The sequence below is a fragment of the Pseudochaenichthys georgianus genome, chromosome 11, assembly GCF_902827115.2.
Source record: "Pseudochaenichthys georgianus chromosome 11, fPseGeo1.2, whole genome shotgun sequence".
Taxonomy (NCBI): domain Eukaryota; kingdom Metazoa; phylum Chordata; class Actinopteri; order Perciformes; family Channichthyidae; genus Pseudochaenichthys; species Pseudochaenichthys georgianus.
The window spans coordinates 5496034-5519511 of NC_047513.1; the positions used below are offsets into that span (position 1 = coordinate 5496034).

Sequence of the window (23478 nt, forward strand, 5' to 3'; positions counted from 1 at the left end):
GATGTTACAATTATTGAGGATATATATTTTTAATTTGATAAATTGCCTGGCTTCCTTCATATGCGAGTTTGACAGCATATTGATTTATGTTTATGGATTATGATTGTTTTCTACCCTAGATATCCAGCGCAGCTACATTGGAGGAACTACATGCATCAATCGACAGAATTCCAGCTTGTTGCAGACTGCAGGTTGCTTGCAGTACCCTGATGGTGTGGATGGCAAAAACGCAATCATAAAGGATTTCATGCAGTGGTACATAATTTACCGCAACCATTTTTCCATACAAAGGTAATGTTTCTGCACCATTTACACATCACCATTTAGATGTTAAAGCACGGTTATAATTTATATTAGCACCATTCAGACACAAAGCAATTCCAAGTGCTTTACACTTTCAGAAAATACAAAATTGCATTTAAAACATCATTAAAATTATTAAAAGCAGTTTAACGTATATTGAAGCTCGGAACAAACATTTAAAGATAAGAAAAGCCTAAATCAAGCATTCTATGACCAATTGTGATACCAAGGCGATTGAGGGTTTACAAGGGTAGAGTTGCACCTCTCGATTCACTGGACAATCCTGCATTTGGAGATAATTTTATAATCAGTTTAGTTACTTTCACAGAAGTTATTCTGACTTTATTTAATATATGTTATTGGTCTTGGTCAAAAAGTAAAATATGAAACAGAAATATGTAAAGATTATTGATTGATTTACTTTACTGCATGTAAAACCCAGAGGTCATTAAGAAATGAAGTAGATCTAAAATTGGTTCTAATACTTTCTTCAGATATTGTTACTAACCTGGCGATAGGTGATAGTAGAGTGGGTCTTTGTGTCTAATGTTTCCTAGATTCAAAGACGGACTTGAAGCCTTGGATGTGATTCATGCTTTGGAGCAGCATGGAAGTGTTTTCAGAGCTTTTATGTGCTCAAGTGTGGGAGAGCTGACTTCTATGGGCTCAGAACAGTCTCATAATACACACCTGCACACAGAAGGATTCACACTTGTATTTCCGGATCCACACTTGTGTTTTTCAATGCACACACAAATGTGTTCCGTTTCATATACATGTAAATAAAATCCAAATACAGAAAAAAGTTTTACATATGTATTTTTGATCCTCACATATTTGTTTTCCGTTTAAATCCTCTGCACCTGCAAACACAAACCGCTTTCTGTGCACGGATCGCTGTGCATTCGTGTGTGGGTTTTTTGAGACTCCCCTGACGCTCACCCGATTCGTACTTGTAATTTTTCTATCGATAGCCAATCAGATGTCTCCTCAATTCTAAGCCAATCACATGAGCGCGCCCCCACGAGGGTATGATTTCTGTGGCACCACAGGGGCCGAGAAGGGTGGGGCCGCAGGCGAGGGCCGGGCCGGTAGGGGCCCTAACAAGGGCGAGGGAATCCCCACCGGGGGTGGGCCGGAACGGGCCCGCAGTAGGCGTCGTGGCGAACGAAGAACTCACCCGCCAGTCGGAGAAAGCTGGGTCGCCGAGCCGCGACGTGGAGACGGGCGTGAATAACCCGGTGGTCCCCAGCAGGAAGGAGCGCTACCCGAGGGCACAGCGGCGGCGGGCACAAAGTCCTCGGGAGGAAGGAGCCGTGTCCCCGGGGGCAGGAGCAGCATCCCCGGGAGGAAGGAGCCGTGGACAGGGGAGAGGCCAGACGGGGTGCCGCCCGAAGCCGCCGTCGAGGCGAACCGTGAGCCGCGGTAAGAGGAGAGGCTAGGCAGGGTCCAGAAGCGCGCCACCCATGGGCCGATGAAGGCATGGGCGACGTCCGAAACCGCCGAGGCGAGGGAAGAGGCCAGACAGGGTCCCGAAGTGCACCACCCGTGGCTGATGAAGGCATGGGCGACGTCCGAAACCGTGTAGAGTCGAGGCGAGACGGGGTCCAGAAGTGAGCCACCCAGACGCCGATGAAAGCGTGGGCGACGTCCTAAGCCGCTGTCGAGGTGGGCGAAATTGTGAGAGGATCCACACGAGGCCAACCAGACTAGGTCGAACCTCCTCTCCGGCACCACAAAAAAATTGTCAACAGTCAAATGTCAACCGATGGATGTCGATAGCCTTTGCAGCTAGTCGTTAGATGTCGTTGTTAGCCGCCAGCTGATAGTCTTCGGTAGCTGCTAGCCGTTAGCTGCCAGCCGTTAGCTGTCGTGGTTAGCTGCTAGTTGCCGTTAGCTGTTAGCCGTTGTTAGCCGTCGATAGCTGCCAGCCGCTAGCTGTCGTGGTTAGCTGTTAGCTGGTGTCGACGGCCGCTAACCGTAAGCCGTTAGTCGATGTCGTCGGCCCCGGACTCTGTTAGGCGGCGTTCCTCTACTAGGGAAGGTGCCGCTGCGTGTAGTGGCCAGCACCTCAGAGTTAAATCGCCGGGCGGCCAGGAAGAACCGGCTAGCTTCTCTGGCTAAAGCGCGGGGCTCAACCATAGGGGCTCAACACTAGCCGTGTTAGCTAGTGCAGCCTGGACATGCAGCCTCACGTCCAGAAGAAACAGCCCCATGAGGCAGAAGCCGGAGCTGAAAAAGCGCTGGTGTGAAAGGGGCATAAGTCAGGGGTCTGCAACCTTTTTGACCAAAAGAGCCATTTTGCTCCTTTTTCCAACAATTTTTGTTTTTGTTTTTTATTGTTATATCAGACAAAAACTATAGTTTTTTTGCATTTATTAGGCTATTTATTACATGATATAAAACTGTTAACCTCTAATAAGAAACAAAGAACTCTTATAAGGAGAATTAAAAATAATACACAGGCCTACTTTATAATAAATTAAACACAGTACTTGGAGAGTCCTCTGCACATTTGAAGGGAAAAAAAATATTATTAAAATGGGCCCACTTTGAAATAAATAAAACAAATATCTGCACCCTAAAAAGAGTTAAAGGTAGGGTAGGTAAGAATGGAGAAACCAGCTCGAGTGCGCTAGAATTTGAAAATACACAACTGGAAAAAATATGCCTCTTCCTTCAGACTTTCTTACAGAGTCCCTCCTCCAACACACACGAACGCGCACATGACCAATGAGGGCACGAGATAAGTTTGTGCACAGATGGAAGGCTGACAGGCAGGTAGGCCATCCAGTTATTTTAGCCGGGCCGGCTCAGATGATTGGTCGTGCTTTTTACAGCGGTACGGCTTCCACAGATTAATTTCTGTATGTATTTATTGTCAAAGCATTTTATATATATGCATTGCTATCGGGACGTTAAGAGCATTCCATGGAATATAACAAAAAGTATTTTCTGAAATAAATTACATACCCCATTGAATTATGACTGAAGATCGTCAGCTGGCTTCCTCTCCCTTGTTGTTCCTCGATACGTAAAGGCTGCACCACCGTTGACAACGTCTCTCTACATATCAAACATACCGGTAAACCAGCATCGTTCGCTGTGAAAGCAGATAACTCTGTCCACACAGAATTAAATCCTGTGTTCCTCCGGTACTTTTCTTTGATTTATCCATAGTTCGCTCATCGAGCCGGGGGTCAGGTTATTCGCCTCCAAGAAAAGGCGCTCGTGCGGGACCGTAGCAGGATGTGACGCATATTTTAGTTGACCTAATTAAAACCGTTTTGTTTTTTATTTATGTGTCACAGTATCACCTCAAAATACAACATACGAAACATTTTCAACCATGCAACAAAATATAAATAGTCCTACAAATACTTTTATTTTATTTCCATCTTATTTTTGTCTAAGCTCAAGGGAGCCAGAGCAGAGGGCTTAAAGGGCCGCGGGTTGCCGACCCCTGGTCTAATGCGGCTTTCACACCAGCGCTTTTCAGTTTCTAGCTCCGAGCGGGAGCTTTTCTGGTTCAGCTCCGGTTTCCCTTTTCAGCTCCCGCTCTGTGCACACCGCCCACTGGCGCCCCAGAGCTGCCCTTGCTGCGTCATGACGTCACCGTTTACATCGCTGATTTGCCCCCCAACGGCAGCCATTACGGCAGCTCACAACAACAACAACAACTGCGTCGGGTCGATGATCGTGTTGCTTTTAATCACACGAAGCCAGAATAAATTGAATAACGACTTCTCCAACCTTATACTTTTCTCCAGAGTGCCGTGGTTCATTGTTTATTAATGTGTTTCTGCAGCATTTACCGACCGCTGCAGTGCTGGCTGCTCTTCCACGGGAGTTTATTCTCCCGTTAGCTCCCGGTTAGCTCACACTGCAGCGGCCGCTCTAAAGTATTCACTGTCCGACTCACACAAGCAGCTGATGCATATCCCCAGTTCCCTTAGCCTAAGTGAATGTGTGTCAGTCTGAATTGACACTGTTTGGTATCACAACGCTGTTATGAAAGTTTCTCTGGTATAAAACGGGTGATGTTACATTACATTACATTGCATTTAGCTGACGCTTTTATCCAAAGCGACTTACAATAAGTACATTCGACCAGGAAGACACAACCTTGAGGAAAACAGAATCATATAAGAACATCAGGTTTCAAAGAGCCAATCGTTTCAAGTGCTGCTCAACTGGCTAAGCCAGTCCTTTATTAGTATATAAGTGCTCTGTTAGCAGTTCTTTGTTAGTCATTCTATCGCTCGAAGTGGAGTCGAAAGAGATGAGTTTTCAGTCTGCGCCGGAAGGTGTGTAAGCTTTCTGCGGTCCTGATTTCAATGGGGAGCTCATTCCACCATTTTGGAGCCAGGATAGCAAACCCACGTGTTTTTGCTGATGGGAACTTGGGTCCCCCTCGCAGCGAGGGTGCAGCGAGTCGTTTGGTTGATGCAGAGCGTAGTGCACGTGCTGGGGTGTACGGTTTAACCATGTCCTGGATGTAGGAAGGGCCAGATCCATTCGCAGCATGGTACGCAAGTACCAGTGTCTTGAAGTGGATTCTAGCAGTTACCGGAAGCCAGTGGAGGGAGCGGAGGAGCGGCGTGGTGTGGGAAAATGTTGGAAGGTTGAAGACCAGACGAGCCGCTGCATTCTGGATGAGCTGCAGAGGTCGGATGGCACATGCAGGTAGACTAGCCAGGAGGGAGTTGCAGTAGTCTAGGCGTGAGATGACGAGAGCCTGGACCAGAACCTGCGTCGATTTCTGGGTCAGCTGTGGGCGTATCTTCCTGATGTTGAAAAGCGTGTATCTGCAGCAGCGGGTTGTAGCAGCGATGTTTGCAGTAAACGACAGGTTGTTATCTAGGATAACACCCAGATTCCTTGCAGTCTGAGTCGGGGAAACAACAGAGGGGCCGATGTTGATAGTTAGGTCAAGAGTGGGACAATCTTTTCCCGGAAGGAAAAGCACTTCAGTTTTGTCAAGGTTGAGCTTGAGATGATGAGCGGACATCCACTGAGAGATGTCAGCTAAACAAGCAGAGATGCGTGCGACGACCTGGGTCTCTGAGCGGGGAAAGGACAGAATTAATTGGGTGTCGTCAGCGTAGCAGTGGTATGAAAAACCATGCGGGCTAATGACAGATCCGAGCGAGTTTGTGTACAGGGAGAAGAGGAGAGGACCAAGAACAGAGCCCTGAGGGACCCCTGTAGTTAATTGACAAGGGTCGGACTCAGACCCTCTCCAAGTAACCCTGTAGGTGCGGTCTTTGAGGTATGAGGTGAGGAGGGAAAGTGCAGAGCCTGAAACTCCAAGTTCTTGGAGAGTGCGAAGGAGGATCTGATGATTCACCGTGTCGAATGCAGCAGACAGGTCCAACAGGATGAGGACAGAGGAGAGGGAGGCTGCTTTGGCAGTGTGCAGTTCCTCAGAGACAGCAATGAGAGCAGTTTCTGTGGAGTGACCTGCCTTGAAACCAGACTGGTGCGGATCCAGAAGGTTGTTCTGATGGAGATAGCAGGAGAGTTGTTTAAAGACAGCGCGTTCAAGTGTTTTAGACAGGAACGGGAGGAGAGAGACAGGCCTGTAGTTTATAACATCAGACGGGTTGAGAGTGGGTTTCTTCAGGAGAGGGTTTACTCTCGCCTCCTTGAGAGTGTGTGGAAAGTGACCAGAAGTTAGAGAAGTGTTGATGAAATGGGTGAGAAACGGTAGAATATCAGGAGCGATAGTCTGAAGGAGGTTTGAAGGGATAGGGTCCAGAGGACAGGTGGTAGGGCGGGCAGAGGTAATGAGGGTAAGAACCTCACTTGGAGAGAGAGGGGAAAAGGAGGTTAGTGTGCCGGTTGAAGGTGGCTCAGGTGATCCAGCGGTGAGTAGGGGTGAGTCAGAAAAAGAAGAGCGAATGTCGTAAACCTTTTTTCAAAGTGGTTAACAAAGTCGCTTGACAGAAGGGAGGAGGGGGAAGGGGCTTTGGGAGGGTCCAAGAGGGTGGAGAAGATGGAAAATAGTTTTTTAGGATTGGAATAGGAAGATTGGATCTTATCTTGAAAGAAAGTGCTTTTTGTCTGAGAGATGGAAGCAGAGAAAGAGGAGAGGAGAGCCTGATAGGTTAGGAGGTCGTCACGGTGTTTGGATTTCCACCATTTCCGCTCTGCTGCCCTAAGGACGGTTCTATTAGCACGCAGTGCGTCATTTAGCCAGGGAGCAGGAGGGGACTGACGAGCCTGCAGAGATGTGAGAGGACAGAGAGAGTCCAGAGAGGATGAGAGAGTAGAGAGGAGAGTTTCTGCAGCAGAGTTTGGAGGCAGGAGTTGGAACGAGTCAGAGGAAGGGAGGGCTGAGAGCACCGAGGAGGCAAAGGTAGAGGGGGAGAGGGAACGGAGGTTACGGCGGACAAGTGCAGGATGAGAAGAGATTAGTTTGTTATGTTTGGAAAGGGGTAAAGAGAATGAAATGAAGAAGTGATCGGAGGTGTGGAGCGGGTTTACAGAGAGGTTAGAAGTAGTGCAGTTCCTTGAGAATATGAGATCAAGGACACTGCCAGCTTTATGAGTTGGTGGGGACGGAGACAGTGAGAAAGCAAAGGCGGTTAACAGAGATGTTAGTTCGTCTATCTTCCCTGTCTGGAGGTTGAAGTCTCCGAGAAGTACAGCGGGAGGGCCGGTTTCAGGGATGTGTGAGAGGAGATGATCTAATTCATCCAAGAAGTCCCCCAAGGCTCTATGCTATGTTAGCATAGCAACCGAAGCTAAACTGACTACTTGCATCCGATAGCTGCAATAATACAAAACAACACGTCTGGCTCTCTCCACAATGATCGATAACAGTGAACGGATGGTCAAAGTAAGGCACAAATAAACAGAACCACACGAAGCCTGGTTAGTGTTGCCTGACTTTATAAAGTGTGTTTATAGGCACTACTGCTTGTATGCAGGCATAACAGTCGACCCATGGTAGGTGGGTTTAGTTTCCTGCACGCCTCGACGTAAGAGAGACGTAAGCGACGTCACCTCTTAGCTCCAAAGCTCTTGCCTCTGGACCGACAATTTTTTGGAGCTGGAAATGAAGCGGATTCCGGAGCTAAGAGCCGGCGCAGCTCCGGTGTGAACTGGAAAACCCGGCGCTTTTCAGGCTCTAGCTCCGAGCCGGAGCTGAAAAGGCGCTGGTGTGAAAGGGGCATAAGTGAACGGTGACTGTAAAAACTACACTGCGCATGCTCAGAGTATTTTCCTATTTAATGTGTGTGGCAAAAAATAATGACCATTGGGGCAAAGTGCTGCCATCCCCACCATACGTCATCTCACATAATTCAGAGCTGATTGGCTGTAAGTACGTGTGCCGCGAAAAGTGTGGTGTGTGAAGAGGAGACGAGAGATGCGTCCTAAAACCAGGAAGTAAGCTGCGCATGGCTTCCCTCCACAAAAAAGCAATGAGATTTCTTCATAGAATTTTAGAAAATAGCTACAAATAAGATCTGTGGGAAACGTACCGGTTAGATAAATGCACGTTTTGTTCAACCGGATAATATCCACATGTCTACCCTACTTTTATCATTTTCGAATCATAAATCCATCATTTAGATTTATGATAGACTTTTGAAACGACAAGAAGATAAGGAGGACTTTTACAAAAAAGTAATAGAGATTTTTGTCCAGAAGGATAGGCAAATGGACTTAATCTTCAAGTCAAGGTAAGACCACCATTTTATTGAAAATGGGATCTTACTAAGAGAGAACAATTAAATATTTAAATGATAAAATTACATTTTTTTTGGGTATCCTTCTGTTGAACTGTCTGTTTAAAATTAATTGAAGCATCAGACTAAAAAAGCTTTTGAAAATAATATTATATTTTGATTTAGGTCAAAATATAAACCTGAAGAGTCAGTGCCAGTGCCTCACCAGCCATGAACCTCTCTGCAGAAGCTTAAAGACATCTGAGTTTTTTGTGCCCCACCACTTTTGTACATATAGAAACGCCACTGCCCATACCTAGCAGGTCGTGTATCGTCTCCGTGTAGTCGGAAGGCTTGCTGTCTTCCAGTGCCGAGACGATGTGGGAATGGCGAGCGACGTCTCAGCCATTCCGTGGGGGGCGCACCGAGCCTCAGTCCGTGTGCCGGTGGCAGCCACGGACGTCTCTAAAAATCGCCGGCATATCGAGAAAAACAGCGTTTTTCGCCATGTTCGGGTCAGTCCCGGAAACTTCACGAGACGTTGTCAGGGTCACCAATGTAGTGCCGAGAGATAGGGAGTCGGAGGCGGTGCAATGAAGGTATGAAGCTGGCTTTAATGAGCAGCAGACACGGACATGTTGTCGGGTCGCAGCCCGGGAAGACAAGAGAAAGAACTGGGCACATAAGAGGGGTGGAACCTGTGTGTGTGTGTGTGTGTGTGTGTGTGTGTGTGTGTGTGTGTGTGTGTGTGTGTGTGTGTGTGTGTGTGTGTGTGTGTGTGTGTGTGTGTGTGTGTGTGTGTGTGTGTGTGTGTGTGTGTGTGTGTGTGTGTGTGTGTGTGTGTGTGTGTGTGTGTGTGTGTGTGTGTGTGTGTGTGTGTGTGTGTGTGTGTGTCAAAGTTGACTAAATCATCCAAAATGCAATGAAAGTGGTGATCAGCAATTTTCTATGTTCAAATATCTACTGTGAAGGATATCATAAAGCCTTAATGCAATCGAATGTAAAACAAAAAAGTTATGATTGATGAAAGTAGTACATGGGTCAAGCGAACAGGGTTAATAAATAAAACATTGTGCAATGACGCCATCTGCCGGTTCAATCAGTCAACTGCATCTACACACAGAAAGCTGTACTCATGTGTAACGTGGATGATTGCAATGCAGAAGCTACATTATCTTTTGTGTCACATGAGTACTAGACAGTCCTTTATGGGTGATGTCAGTGATATCTGAGATACAGTCCAAACGCAATATCAAAGATGATTTTATTTACATAAAACTCTTTTTAAAACAAAAGGCAAAAATAAACAGCTTTTACCTTTTGAAAAAGCTTTCAGAACAATCAACTAATAATCAAAGTCCTTCATAGCTGAAACCGGTCAAAAAGCACAGCTTTCTAATCAAATTCGCATCTCTTTCGCATCATCATCAAGAAGTTCACGGATTCCTTGCAGCTTCTCTTCTGCCAGCAGTAATTACAACAGTAATGAACACGAGTTTATAGTGAAACTCTTAAAGACGTTCAGGCTGTGGAAGTCTAAACAATGTCATACTCGGAGGAGTTGTGCTTGAAAGTGATTTAACACAAATTCACAATGAAGACCTCTGACGTCGCTGGACTGTCAAAAAGGTGAAAACATGGCTCTTAAATATTTTCTGCTTCTTTCTTTCATTCCAGTAGTTGAAGATTTGTATTCAGTGTTCAGTCGGACATCTGCTGCTGGAAAACAAGTGAGGATTGCTTCTTGTAGCTGTTGGACAGAAGGACAGCTCCTGTCCACCTGTACCAGTGATGTACTGAATAACATGGGGACATAAATGACTTCTGGCGTTACAACATGGCTGAAAACTGACAGCTAAAACAAACCACGGCACTTTGTTCCTCGTGAAACCAGAACGTCATGGTAGACAAACCAAGTGGCATCTTTTCATACTGTATGTGTCAATTACAATAAGCAAAGAAATAATCCCAAACATTTGCATTCGTCTTCCAAACTATTTCTGGGTTCGAAACAAGAACTTTACCAAAGGAAATACTGACTTGTGTGAAGAGAAATGTGCATTATTGAAAGAAAAACAAGTCTCCTCTTGTCCTAAGGGAGAACGTGTGCACATGTTTTATTATATGTACAATAACGTACACAATTGTAAGCGCGGTCGCACAATAGACCAGTAGTAAGTAATGATCGAGGTATATCAGTGATTACAGTAGCAAGTCACTTCTTCTTTTTTCTTTTGGATCAAACACCTCTCAGTTTGTCTCTGGGTTGATGGGAACCGCTTCTCTCCCCGGCCTTCACTTCTCTCTGGACACGAACACACTGTTTCAGTTCGGAAAGACCCCCACGTGGAACAGCTGTGTGACTTCCTTGAGCTGCATGCATCTGTAAGTCAGGCTTTGAGAGCACTTGTTTGGTAAGACAAATATGTCGGGATCAACTGTGCTACAGAGGCTCTTTTCACCCCTCCGTCTGAAACCAGAGTCTGCTCCGATTGGTTAATTTGCCAGATCTGTTGTGATTGGTCAATCACTTACAGGTGCACTCTTTAGCCTATCCCATACAATATGTTGGAGCGCTAGCCTATAGATGTGCAAGTGTTACTTAGTGATGTCATTTTGTTACGGAGTGTGTGGGAGGGAAACTCCATCTGGAGGGAACAAGGGCCCCTGCTGGCCATTTCCATGCACACACATTACAGGAAAGGGAACAACTCCAGGAAGCATCAAAGGGACTAACAGATATTATTTGGCACGATTAAAAAAGAAACCTAGAGAAAATAATATCAGCATGTTTGAAACAGAAACTGTGCACCATTCCTCTTTCTCCCAACTCCTAAAACATGACTTACAGATGAATAGTTGTTGTGGTTACGCCAACCCACTCCAGTGTTTCCCCTTCACCCCACTCCCAGGGAACATGAAGTGCACCTTTAAGACATCGTCTAGGCACATTGCATGTCGGCACACACACCCACACACACACACACTTCCTCACAGACACACAAATCATTGGGGCTGCACAAAATCGAAACAAAGTTGTGATCTAAATTATTTTTCTTTTCTTTGGACGAAAACATATTTCCACACCGTGCTTAAGAAGGCAAACTTGTGCTGTGCAGAACATACGTGCTGCAGAACATACGTGATGCAGACCCAGTCGTCAGCTTTGAGGCATTGGGGGGGAACGTGTCGAGACAGCTGTGCCCGCATAGCAAGATATATATCTCCGATCATTTGGGGATACAATTATAAAAAAGTAACCTTACGAGTTGTTGGCGTGCATCATGCAGTCCTCCCTCACGCACAGAACCAGAGCAGCAGCACTCTTTCCGTGAGCCCTTATCGAGTCATCCCAAATCAAAAAGAGAATAAAGACAAACGGAGAATGATATCCCTGACATTTTTGAAGAACAAATTAAGATAGTGTTTTATAATTATTTTTTAACTTAAATATAATAAAGATATATGTATATTTCTCTCTATAGATCTCTTGCTGTCAGTCCTCGGTGGAGTCTGTGTCGTCGTTGATATAGTCTTCTTCTATGTGTGCGTTGCCGTTTTGCGTCCCCCACTCGTCCTCGTCGTACTCTATGCTGTCGTTGTCCTCCAGCAGCTCGTTGTCCGGCTCCCCCGCAGCCTGCCCCCCCGCTGCCCCCCCCTCCCCCGGCAGCTCTGCGTCCTCTTGTCCGCGCTGGTCCTCTGCCTCCGCAGCGACGTCCCGCGGCGCTGCGTAGCCCCCGTTGTTGTTGGAGAACGCCGCTCTGTCCCGGCTCTCGTCCTCCACGTACACCCTCTGGTGGCACATGGGGCACGTGTCCTGGATGTAGAGCCACTTCCTCAGGCACAGCGCGTGGAAGTAGTGGTGGCAGGGGGTGATGCGTGCCGAGGTGGCGAACTCCTGGTAGCAGATGGCGCACACGTCCTCGATGTCCCTCAGCTGGTCGCCGCGCATCTCCGGCAGCGAGTTGATCTTCTTGACGGCCGTGCGGCGGTTGATGAAGGTCTTCCAGCCGTTCTTGGCCTGCAGGTAGATGTTGAAGTAGGCGTGCAGGCACATCATGCAGGCGCGGATCTTGCTGCCCGACTCGAACATCATGGTGTAGGCGCCGTTGCCGAACATGATGACGCCAAACAGGAACTCGATGATGTTGCCCGAGGAGCGAACGTAGTACACGTAGTCGTCCAGCTTCTCCCACAGGACGTTGGAGAAGCCGTCCACCATGAAGAGGCCGTAGACGGTCAGGGACACCACCACCTGCAGGGAAATACAAACATGGACTGTTAGTAGCTCCTGTTTCAGATAGCTACACCAACAGAAACAACGGGTTCTGCCTTCATCTGTAATCTGCTAATCAACCATCTTCAAGTTATTTATATTTTCAAAAAGGGCCAAAAATTATGAGTATTTTCAGTTTCAAAAGTGAAAAGACGGAGGGGAAGTGGGTGGGTGGCTTATTAGAATACTGATTCTGATTGATACACTTGGACTTCCAGAGGTCTGGATAGCAGACTGCTAATAAGGACGCTCTGACTGAGGGACCTTGTGCAGTCATGTCAACCCGCTGATTTGACCTTTAGCACTGTCTGACACTCCATCAGCAACACAGTGGAATACTTTTTGAATATTCATCTTTATATATTGAGGGTGCATAACATTTGAGATTGTTAGACAGCTTAATATCGCCCTTTAAAGAAAGTGAAAACATAAAGAGGAAAGGAAAGAGGTTTAAAGCCACAAAGTGCTGGAAGGAAGTGAGATCACAGGAGAGGACGGACGGAAGGGAACACATGGCGACCTCACATTTCACACTGAACCTCACGGACTGATGAGACTTCTAGTAAGTATCTGTGCGTCACTTCGTAAACTAAAGCAGCCGCAGAGTCCCCCACTCACCTTGAGGCAGAGCTCCACGCAGAAGGCGGTGACGGCGAACAGCCAGGTGTTGAGGGCGTAGTGGTGCCACAGGGCGTAGCTGAGCACCACCGGGAGCACGAAGAGCGCAGAGGACACCAGCAGGACGGGGAAATGGCGGCGGAACGAGGAGACGTGGGAGGCGCTGAGGGACATGAGGACGGGGTCCGTCATGCCGTGGATGAAGTGCAGGATGGCGGTCAGCAGAAGGCACATGTTCCGACTCAGGCGCACCTGCAAATCAAAGGGTCTCGTCATTGGTACAACATGTTAAAGATGGCCTCTACTTTCACACACGGGATGATTCCACATAATCAGATCGATTGTTAATACTACTCCTGAAACAAAACTACATTTTACAACACTGCATTTAAACATATCATGATATCATGTGTATATACCCTCCCTCAGTACACGTTTTTACTCAATAGAGCTTGAACACACCATAATGAAACTCAGTAGAACCTAGCGCTGCTCTGTTATTTAACCAAGGGGTGCGATGCCAACCCTCTGCTATTATCTAGCAGGGGGCAAAGGGTGTACCCAGGACGCGTCCATCGTGAGGTCACTGCGTCGTTTAGGATTCTGCAGCAAAGCCAGATCTACGCCTGAAGCATCTGTGATTCCGAGGCAAAGGTGATGGGAAAGGCCTAGAGTTTTGTTCAGGGGCCTGTCCGTGCACATCCAACAATATATATATATATATATATATAGAAAATGGAAACATTTGGGTATCTTGATCACTTTTCTTTTTGTCTTATGCTTCCCAGTGCTCGAGCAATACCAATAATGTTGCACTTTCCAAATGTTGGCATCGACTTGGCACCGAAGTGTCCTGTGTGACATACCTACTTCAGAAAGCTTAACCTAGTTTGGCCAATAGGACATTTAAATAAGACTACAAATACAACGTTGAGCGTGAACCACAATATCAGTAAAGGTCTAATCGTAATAAAGCAACTGAACCGATTGACTCGTTTCCCGTACCAGGCGTTCCTCGGGGTCCAGGCTGCTGAGGCCGGTCTGCAGGGCGAGGATGAAGAACAGAACAGGAGCTACGAAGCCTAAACGCTTGTCCTCCTCCTCCGTCGAGCCTGAGGGTCAACAAGAGACAACATTTGCATTCCAGGACCTTTCTTATGCGCAGCAGTTACAGCAGATAGTCAACGCTTGTAAAGGACACACACTCAGCCGTACCTATGAAGGCCAGGATGCTCAGGCCGAGGTAGTGTGCCACAGAGGAGATGACGGCGCTCATCCCCAGCACGGTGAGCGTGGAGTCACAGCCGGAGATGATCAGGTTACTGGTCAGATCCCAGAACACATCCCAGCTCAGCAGGTAACCCTGGCAACAGAGAGGTCACACAAGGAAGCATGTCAGCATCACCTGGAGCTCCCTTTACTCTTTGTATTCAGATTGTGCAAGCTACGATATAACATGGGGTTCCATGAAGGCAGCACCCCTGATCTGCGCTCCAGGTGTAACCCTCCCAGGGGAAGCCATTTGCCTGGCTGCACATGTTGGTGCAGAGTACAGACATTTTGACCTTCAGACTTTGCACATCTGCAATTAACAAAATGGGTTTAATGGCCTTTTTAAATAAAAAATGAATGTAAGTTATTTACGGTCATAATCGTCAAAGAATGATTTAGAAACAGTAGGGGCCACTCGGCTTATAGTAATGCATTACATCTCGAGTTGGTCTTTCCAAAAGAAGGAAAATGTGTATATATTTCTCTACATATCGACAGCAATTAATAAACTCAGACAAAACACAAAGTACGTTTTGTTTGTATTCCTGTTTGTTGAATCAAATGTTTTTTTAATTATTATTGTTTTTTTGGGGCCAAATCAAATGATAGGACCCATCTGTAAATGGACTGTACGTATAGAACGCTTTATCCAGTCTGTACGAGCCCTCAGAGCGCTCGACATACTACATGTCATCATCCCCCCTTCACGCCTCATTCAGACAGAGCAGCGCCCCGTGCTCGAGGAACCAACATTCATTCACATTCAAACACCGTTGGCCATGCCGCCGGGAGCAACTGATGAAGTACTGATTAAGCCCAAGGACACAAGGACGTGTTGACGGCACGGGCTGGGATCAAACCCACAACCTTCTGGTTGGAAGACGACGCAGCCAGCCGCCCTGTCTACCTGAACACAGTTCATCACAAACTGCTAGCGTGACAGCTGTGAGTACTACAAATAGCCACTTTCTTGTTTACATTCAAAAATAGACAAGTTTCTTGTTTACATTCATTCTGACATGTTTCTGTTCAAGATGATGACTTCGGGGGGAGTGCTTTTGAATGTAAACCTGAAACAATTGTCTGTCAGCGTTGCCGACTTCTTGACTTGGACACTGTTGGAGCTACGGTCGTGCTGCTCGCTCTTCTCATAGAAAAAGGGCTGCAACTAATACCGGTATTTAGTTGGAGCATTTGAACATCTACCATACTCTGGCTTCCCACGATGAAACACCCTCGGTCTAAGTACAAGCATCCAGGGGGTTTATTCAATGTCAGTTCTTACTAATTATTTATAACAAGGATTCCATCCAGTTCATTGCATAAATCCGGAGGGCTTGGAGCCAAAATCACACTTTAAGTTTATAGATCATTTAACGCTTTCTCGAGCAGCTTGCAAACACATAACATATTTACAACCTACTTTATTTTCAACAGCAAAAACAAAACATAAATAGCCAACAATACCTTTTCTAGGGGAATGAATTGAGTGTTTTAGGACCGGCAGATATGAGCTTGAAAGCAGACGGAATGGTCCTGGTCTCACCTGTGAGTCGGAGCCTCCGTCTATGAGACTGCCTGTAGCGTCTCCGCTCTCCCTCCGCACGGCCCGCACCACGTACACCAGGATCAGCGCCTGGGCAGTGAGCCGGGTCAGCCAGAACACCCGCAGCACGTCTGGGAATCGGATCCTCTTCCAGGTGTCCTCCAGCAGCAGCTGCAGCCCGTAGATCCGGTACATGTGGCGCACCAGCAGGTAGACGTACCGGCACGAGTAGTAAAACCATTTCAGCCTCATGGCCAGGCACACGGCCGTGTTGAGCGCCAGCGCCAGGCCCGAGAACACGGCCACCAGCTGCCGCACGTCCACGGGCAGCTCGATCATCAGCCCCCACAGAGGGATCATGATGTCCAGCACCACCAGAGCAGCGAACACCGACTGGAGGTTGAGAAGGAACACGTAGCCCACTCCAAAGACAAGCTGGATGGCAGCCATGCCCAGCCACAACGTCGGCCCGTTTCTAGGCACCAGTCTGAAGCCCAGAGCCGCTTTGTAGTAGGCGCTGTAGAAGTCTATGTGAGAGGTGGCGTAGTAGTTGATGAGCACCGCTGCCATGCCGAGGAGCACAGCAAAGAAGAGGGTGTAGAACTTGAACAAGGCTTTCTGAGAGAGCAGCAGCACCATGCTGGAGATGAGGATACCTGAGGCGCAGCAGAGGGGCGAGGATTAGGGCTGCACAATTCATACAAATCACAGCAACCGTTGGTAAAGGCAACATTCATGAAAATATCTCAATGAAGTATTATATCCCAGCCTATAAATGGTATTCTATATTGTTTTTAAGATAATGCTTCAAACATAATAATTCTGTAAGATATCAAAACATTTCGCAACTGAAGTATCAGGCAAAAATGGACGTGATGGAACTATTTCCTGTCACACGTAGAAAATGAACAGAAGACTTCTGCCGACTGTAGCTTGTAATGGTTGATATGAAACGTGCTAAAGCTGTCTGCAAAAACAGGCGAAGGATGTAAACATGGTTCTTATAGAGAGAAGGGCATGAGTGCCAGAAACACAAAGGAGATTAGCAGGAGAACAATCGGCTTACAGTGCAGTAATCCTGACAGGTCAAAGATACAACAAGCAGCGGGGCAAAGGGAAGCAAACAGAGACAAATAGTCTAGATATTTCTGCCCTATTCTGTTCATGTTCAGGCGTATATCAGTATGTACTAGTGTCTCTACTTTAAAGAGTCCTCTCCTGCTGATGTTCAGGCGTATATCAGTATGTACTAGTGTCTCTACTTTAAAGAGTCCTCTCCTGCTGATGTTCAGGCGTATATCAGTATGTACTAGTGTTTCTACTTTAAAGAGTCCACTCCTGCTGATGTTCAGGTGTATATCAGTATGTACTAGTGTCTCTACTTTAAAGAGTCCACTCCTGCTGATGTTCAGGTGTATATCAGTATGTACTAGTGTCTCTACTTTAAAGAGTCCTCTCCTGCTGATGTTCAGGTGTATATCAGTATGTACTAGTGTCTCTACTTTAAAGAGTCCTCTCCTGCTGATGTTCAGGTGTATATCAGTATGTACTAGTGTCTCTACTTTAAAGAGTCCTCTCCTGCTGATGTTCAGGTGTATATCAGTATGTACTAGTGTCTCTACTTTAAAGAGTCCTCTCCTGCTGATGTTCAGCTGTATATCAGTATGTAGTGTCTCTACTTTAAAGAGTCCTCTCCTGCTGATGTTCAGGTGTATATCAGTATGTAGTGTCTCTACTTTAAAGAGTCCTCTCCTGCTGATGTTCAGGTGTATATCAGTATGTAGTGTCTCTACTTTAAAGAGTCCTCTCCTGTTGATGTTCAGGTGTATATCAGTATGTAGTGTCTCTACTTTAAAGAGTCCTCTCCTGCTGATGTTCAGGTGTATATCAGTATGTAGTGTCTCTACTTTAAAGAGTCCTCTCCTGCTGATGTTCAGGTGTATATCAGTATGTAGTGTCTCTACTTTAAAGAGTCCTCTCCTGCTGATGTTCAGGTGTATATCAGTGTGTAGTGTCTCTACTTTAAAGAGTCGTCTCCTGCTGATGTTTAGGTGTATATCAGTATGTAGTGTCTCTACTTTAAAGAGTCCTCTCCTGCTGATGTTCAGGTGTATATCAGTATGTAGTGTCTCTACTTTAAAGAGTCCTCTCCTGCTGATGTTCAGGTGTATATCAGTATGTAGTGTCTCTACTTTAAAGACTCCTCTCCTGCTGATGTTCAGGTGTATATCAGTATGTACTAGTATCTCTACTTTAAAGAGTCCTCTCCTGCTGATGTTCAGGTGTGTATCAGTATGTAGTGTCTCTACTTTAAAGAGTCCTCTCCTGCTGATGTTCAGGTGTATATCTGTATGTAGTGTCTCTACTTTAAAGAGTCCTCTCCTGCTGATGTTCAGGTGTATATCAGTATCTAGAGTCTCTACTTTAAAGAGTCCTCTCCTGCTGATGTTCAGGTGTATATCAGTATGTAGTGTCTCTACTTTAAAGAGTCCTCTCCTGCTGATGTTCAGGCGTATATCAGTATGTAGTGTCTCTACTTTAAAGAGTCCTCTCCTGCTGATGTTCAGCTGTATATCAGTATGTAGTGTCTCTACTTTAAAGAGTCCTCTCCTGCTGATGTTCAGGTGTATATCAGTATGTAGTGTCTCTACTTTAAAGAGTCCTCTCCTGCTGATGTTCAGGTGTATATCAGTATGTAGTGTCTCTACTTTAAAGAGTCCTCTCCTGCTGATGTTCAGCTGTATATCAGTATGTAGTGTCTCTACTTTAAAGAGTCCTCTGCTGCTGATGTTCAGGTGTATATCAGTATGTAGTGTCTCTACTTTAAAGAGTCCTCTCCTGCTGATGTTCAGGTGTATATCCGTATGTAGAGTCTCTACTTTAAAGAGTCCTCTCCTGCTGATGTTCAAGTGTATATCAGTATGTAGTGTCTCTACTTTAAAGAGTCCTTTCCTGCTGATGTTCAGGTGTATATCAGTATGTAGTGTCTCTACTTTAAAGAGTCCTCTCCTGCTGATGTTCAGGTGTGTATCAGTATGTAGTGTCTCTACTTTAAAGAGTCCTCTCCTGCTGATGTTCAGGTGTGTATCAGTATGTAGTGTCTCTACTTTAAAGAGTCCTCTCCTGCTGATGTTCAGGTGTATATCAGTATGTAGTGTCTCTACTTTAAAGAGTCCTCTCCTGCTGATGTTCAGGTATATATCAGTATGTAGAGTCTCTACTTTAAAGAGTCCTCTCCTGCTGATGTTCAGGTGTATATCAGTATGTACTAGTGTCTCTACTTTAAAGAGTCCTCTCCTGCTGATGTTCAGGTGTATATCAGTATGTACTAGTGTCTCTACTTTAAAGAGTCCTCTCCTGCTGATGTTCAGCTGTATATCAGTATGTAGTGTCTCTACTTTAAAGAGTCCTCTCCTGCTGATGTTCAGGTGTATATCAGTATGTAGTGTCTCTACTTTAAAGAGTCCTCTCCTGCTGATGTTCAGGTGTATATCCGTATGTAGAGTCTCTACTTTAAAGAGTCCTCTCCTGCTGATGTTCAAGTGTATATCAGTATGTAGTGTCTCTACTTTAAAGAGTCCTTTCCTGCTGATGTTCAGGTGTATATCAGTATGTAGTGTCTCTACTTTAAAGAGTCCTCTCCTGCTGATGTTCAGGTGTGTATCAGTATGTAGTGTCTCTACTTTAAAGAGTCCTCTCCTGCTGATGTTCAGGTGTGTATCAGTATGTAGTGTCTCTACTTTAAAGAGTCCTCTCCTGCTGATGTTCAGGTGTATATCAGTATGTAGTGTCTCTACTTTAAAGAGTCCTCTCCTGCTGATGTTCAGGTGTATATCAGTATGTAGAGTCTCTACTTTAAAGAGTCCTCTCCTGCTGATGTTCAGGTGTATATCAGTATGTAGTGTCTCTACTTTAAAGAGTCCTCTCCTGCTGATGTTCAGGTGTATATCAGTATGTAGTGTCTCTACTTTAAAGAGTCCTCCTGCTGATGTTCAGGTGTATATCAGTATGTAGTGTCTCTACTTTAAAGAGTCCTCTCCTGCTGATGTTCAGCTGTATATCAGTATGTAGTGTCTCTACTTTAAAGAGTCCTCTCCTGCTGATGTTCAGGTATATATCAGTGTGTAGTGTCTCTACTTTAAAGAGTCCTCTCCTGCTGATGTTCAGGTGTATATCAGTGTGTAGTGTCTCTACTTTAAAGAGTCCTCTCCTGCTGATGTTTAGGTGTATATCAGTATGTAGTGTCTCTACTTTAAAGAGTCCTCTCCTGCTGATGTTCAGGTGTATATCAGTATGTAGTGTCTCTACTTTAAAGAGTCCTCTCCTGCTGATGTTCAGGTGTATATCAGTATGTAGTGTCTCTACTTTAAAGAGTCCTCTCCTGCTGATGTTCAGGTGTATATCAGTATGTAGTGTCTCTACTGGGACATGTCTCCAGGCTTTAATGTTCAAAAAGCTCTTTATTTTTCTCATACTGCCTGTGCTGCAGCACCTCTTTTCACCCTCCGTCTGAAACCAGAGCCCAGTCTGCTCTGATTGGTTAGCTGGCCGGCTCTGTTGTGATTGGTCAACCGCTTAGAGATGTCCCGCCAGTTAGCCTATCAGTTGCAATGTGTTAGAGCGCTGGGCAATAGCAGCGATGTGATTGAGCGATGTCACTATGTTACGGAAGTAAACAAAGGACTACTATGGAGGTGAAGTCCCTGTGGAGGACACAGGGACTTCATACTCTGAAGAGACATAGACATTTATCAAAACCCTTAACATGGATACCAGGTGCACTTGTGAAAAATGACCTGAGATGAAAAAAGGAAGCACACAAAAATAAATGGATTGAATGAGCCCGAGTGTGAAAGGAATGCCTTCAACAATACCCATAAGAGTAGCATCAACTATATACTGTTTGTTTTTCCCTTATCTTCGTCATGCATGACCGTCATGACATGTTTTTTATCTAACATAAATCAGCACAGTTACTGAAGCGGACGGGAGGGACCGGTCAGACGGTCCTTGGCATTTCTATTTGTATCTTGGCAATGCAGTAAATAGTGATATCAAATGATACAATTAGGTTCTGTTCACGACGCAAGTTACAGAGTTTAAACTTGTTTTGGTTTTCTAATGAATACACTTTTACTATTTACTTGTGTACCTCAAGGCCTCTACATCAAGTCCTTTTGAGCAGATACAAACTAAGATATTAAACTGAACACAGCAAAACTAGACTCGCGTCATCTGAAAACTGAGAAGCAGCAACAGTTTACTCTTTGCTCTCATCTTTGGGTCAGTTTACTGGCTTTCACGGTCCTTATATCCCACTGCTTGTGTTCCACTTTGACCTTAGTCCCCTTCCAACATGAACCTGTAACTGTCTGAGGAGACCAGAGACAGAGTGAACCGTGGAGCAGCTTTCAGAGTTCAATGACTACATTGACTCAGGGCCGTGAACTTTGTGGTACCAGACGTATTTGTGGATGTCTTCATTGGAATTGATTGAAATAATGTTCTTTTATTTCATCGCTATTTCCCAAAGTCTAGTTTAGATAGTCTTTGTTTGTGTGCATGTAACAAACATCAAAGGATTGTGGGCTGAGGTGACATGATCTTGTTGGTTGACTTGAACCTTATTTAGCCCCTTGCCCCTCTAAACCCTGAGTGCTAACACCAAAAGGACTTCCATGGAGCCTACGCTGTTCAAAGGTCTTCTAACTGTACAAACGGACAGTTACACAACGTGGTAGATGTTTGTCTGGGAACAGTGTTGTCTGCCAATGACTCCACGGAGAGAGGCTGGTTCTCTCTGATAAGTAACTGAATAGATTTGAGTTTGGTACCGTTAGTCAGACAAAACAAGACATTTAGGCAAGTCAACCTGGGCTTTTGAAACTGTCATGGGCTCATCTTTGGTTGCAGCCCTAGTGGTTTTTGCAATATCATTGTTGCTATTATCCCAGGTGCCTGCCTACACAGTCCTATACAGCACTGATCCCTTACCAGGGGTATATGAACGATTGTTAAGAAGCTCAGAAATATTTCATGAACCTACTGAAATAGTACACGCAGCTAAAGGTGATTGGTAAACTATTGTAAAAGCTTAATTAAACAGATAAGCAGTGAAGTATTCAACTAAAAGTGATTATTGGTTCACAAAAACTACCTAACCTAAAAAGATCAGATTCGTTTTAGCTAGGGTAACTTATAAATTGGCAACTGGGTGTACATATTAAACTAATGGATAATTGTCAAGTTTCTGACACTCCAAGAAGTAGTTGGAGAACATCATATATTGACCATATTGACAAAACGTATGAGTTGCAGCAATATCCACTTTGGTGTAATCATGAGTGTAAAAAACACCCAGTTTTAAATGAGTTTAGATCATATTTGCAACATGACAGGCGGTGCTGATAAGGGAGGAAGGGTAGTTTATCTGACAGGCAGTAGGGGGACACCTGCCAACAAGGTTAAGAACCTCAACTTCACAGAGTCCAGACCCTGGTTCTGATAAGATAAGAGTTCAGGTCAAGGTTACAGGGATAAAAAAGTGTTTTTTTACAGTCAGGTGCTAGGCTTCCTAATGTCCCCCAGAGTTAGGCTACTTGAAGGACCACCGCTGGATTCCGGCGTCGACACAGAATTTGACACGACACCTGAGATTACAAATACCTGAAGTTAGCGGTTAGCTAATCTTATAGCGAATATTGAGCATCAACTTAGACTGAATTACGTTTGAGGTTAACTATTTTAGCACCATGTGGGAAAAGGCTTTTATTGATGTTATAGCCCGTGGTTAAATCGGCTTTAGTCGGTGTGACAGTTGACATAGCTCCACACTGATGACAGGCTAAGAGTTAGCTTAGCTGTCAGTTAGCTTAGCTGTTGTTGACACTATATGGAGGCTCCTGTTCTGGACTTTCAAATACTCACCCATGACTCTGACCAACACCTTCCCCATCGCCCCGGCCCATCCCGAACCTGGGTCGTAGTAAGAGTTAAAAATGGCGTCGATAATAAAGATACAGGGAACTCGCAGAGCCACATCAAGTACCGCTAAGGCCTGCTGGCCTAGCCGGACTTGACTGGACGCCATGCAGGTTCAGTGTAGGGCGAACAGTCCTGAGGAGCTCCGGCTATCCATGTAACATTAAACTAAATGAAGGTCCTCCTGCAGCCGCCTCTAGTCTTCGGTTTCGCTTTCCCTGACGTTTAGGCGCTTAGGCGATAGCTTGTAACCTGCTGACGTCCGCCATGTCCTCCCAGCTAAACCTCCTGTTGCTGCTTCTTCTTCTTCTGTTTAATGTGTGGCTGCTCCCATCAGGAGAGTTATGGCTCCAACAGTTACACTTCAGACTCCTGCCCCAATCCCGTCTCGTCAGTTATCGTTTAAAATATTAGGATCATTCTTGAATGACAATTTGGTTGCTTTGGGAACACCGCAGAAGTTACCAGGCTGTTGGTTCCGACGTAATGTGACGTAACTTCCTGCGTCAGTGGGTGTGGCAGCTGACGTAGCTTTAAAAACAATCGTTTACATTTTTGAAAATCTGTAATATAACATAAAAACAAAAAAAGACTTTGTCCTACACAAAGGAATGTTGCATTTGTTGTTTTAAAAACATGTTCAATTGAATCTGTTACAATGCTGTTATTTTAATTGTATTTATTTAATTATAAAACCCTTCATATTTACCATTTTGTGCATAGTTCTTCTAATTACAGGAAAATTGAGGCTGACCTTGTACTCGTGGTGTGCTTTATGGCCAACAATGGAAACAAATAAATAAAAG

General features: G+C 45.4%; 1 protein-coding gene across 1 annotated transcript; it reads right to left on the reverse strand.

Annotated features, from left to right (window-relative positions):
- Window positions 1–9226: 9226 nt before the first annotated feature.
- On the reverse strand, window positions 9227–23149 carry rnf139 (ring finger protein 139). Its single transcript, XM_034094438.2, has 6 exons — window positions 22619–23149; window positions 15692–16347; window positions 14089–14236; window positions 13879–13985; window positions 12874–13125; window positions 9227–12234 (listed from the first exon to the last, which is right to left on the reverse strand). Exons 1-6 carry the CDS (start codon window positions 22779–22781, stop codon window positions 11476–11478), a joined length of 2085 nt encoding a protein of 694 aa, XP_033950329.1. The 5' UTR covers window positions 22782–23149; the 3' UTR covers window positions 9227–11475.
- Window positions 23150–23478: the final 329 nt, after the last annotated feature.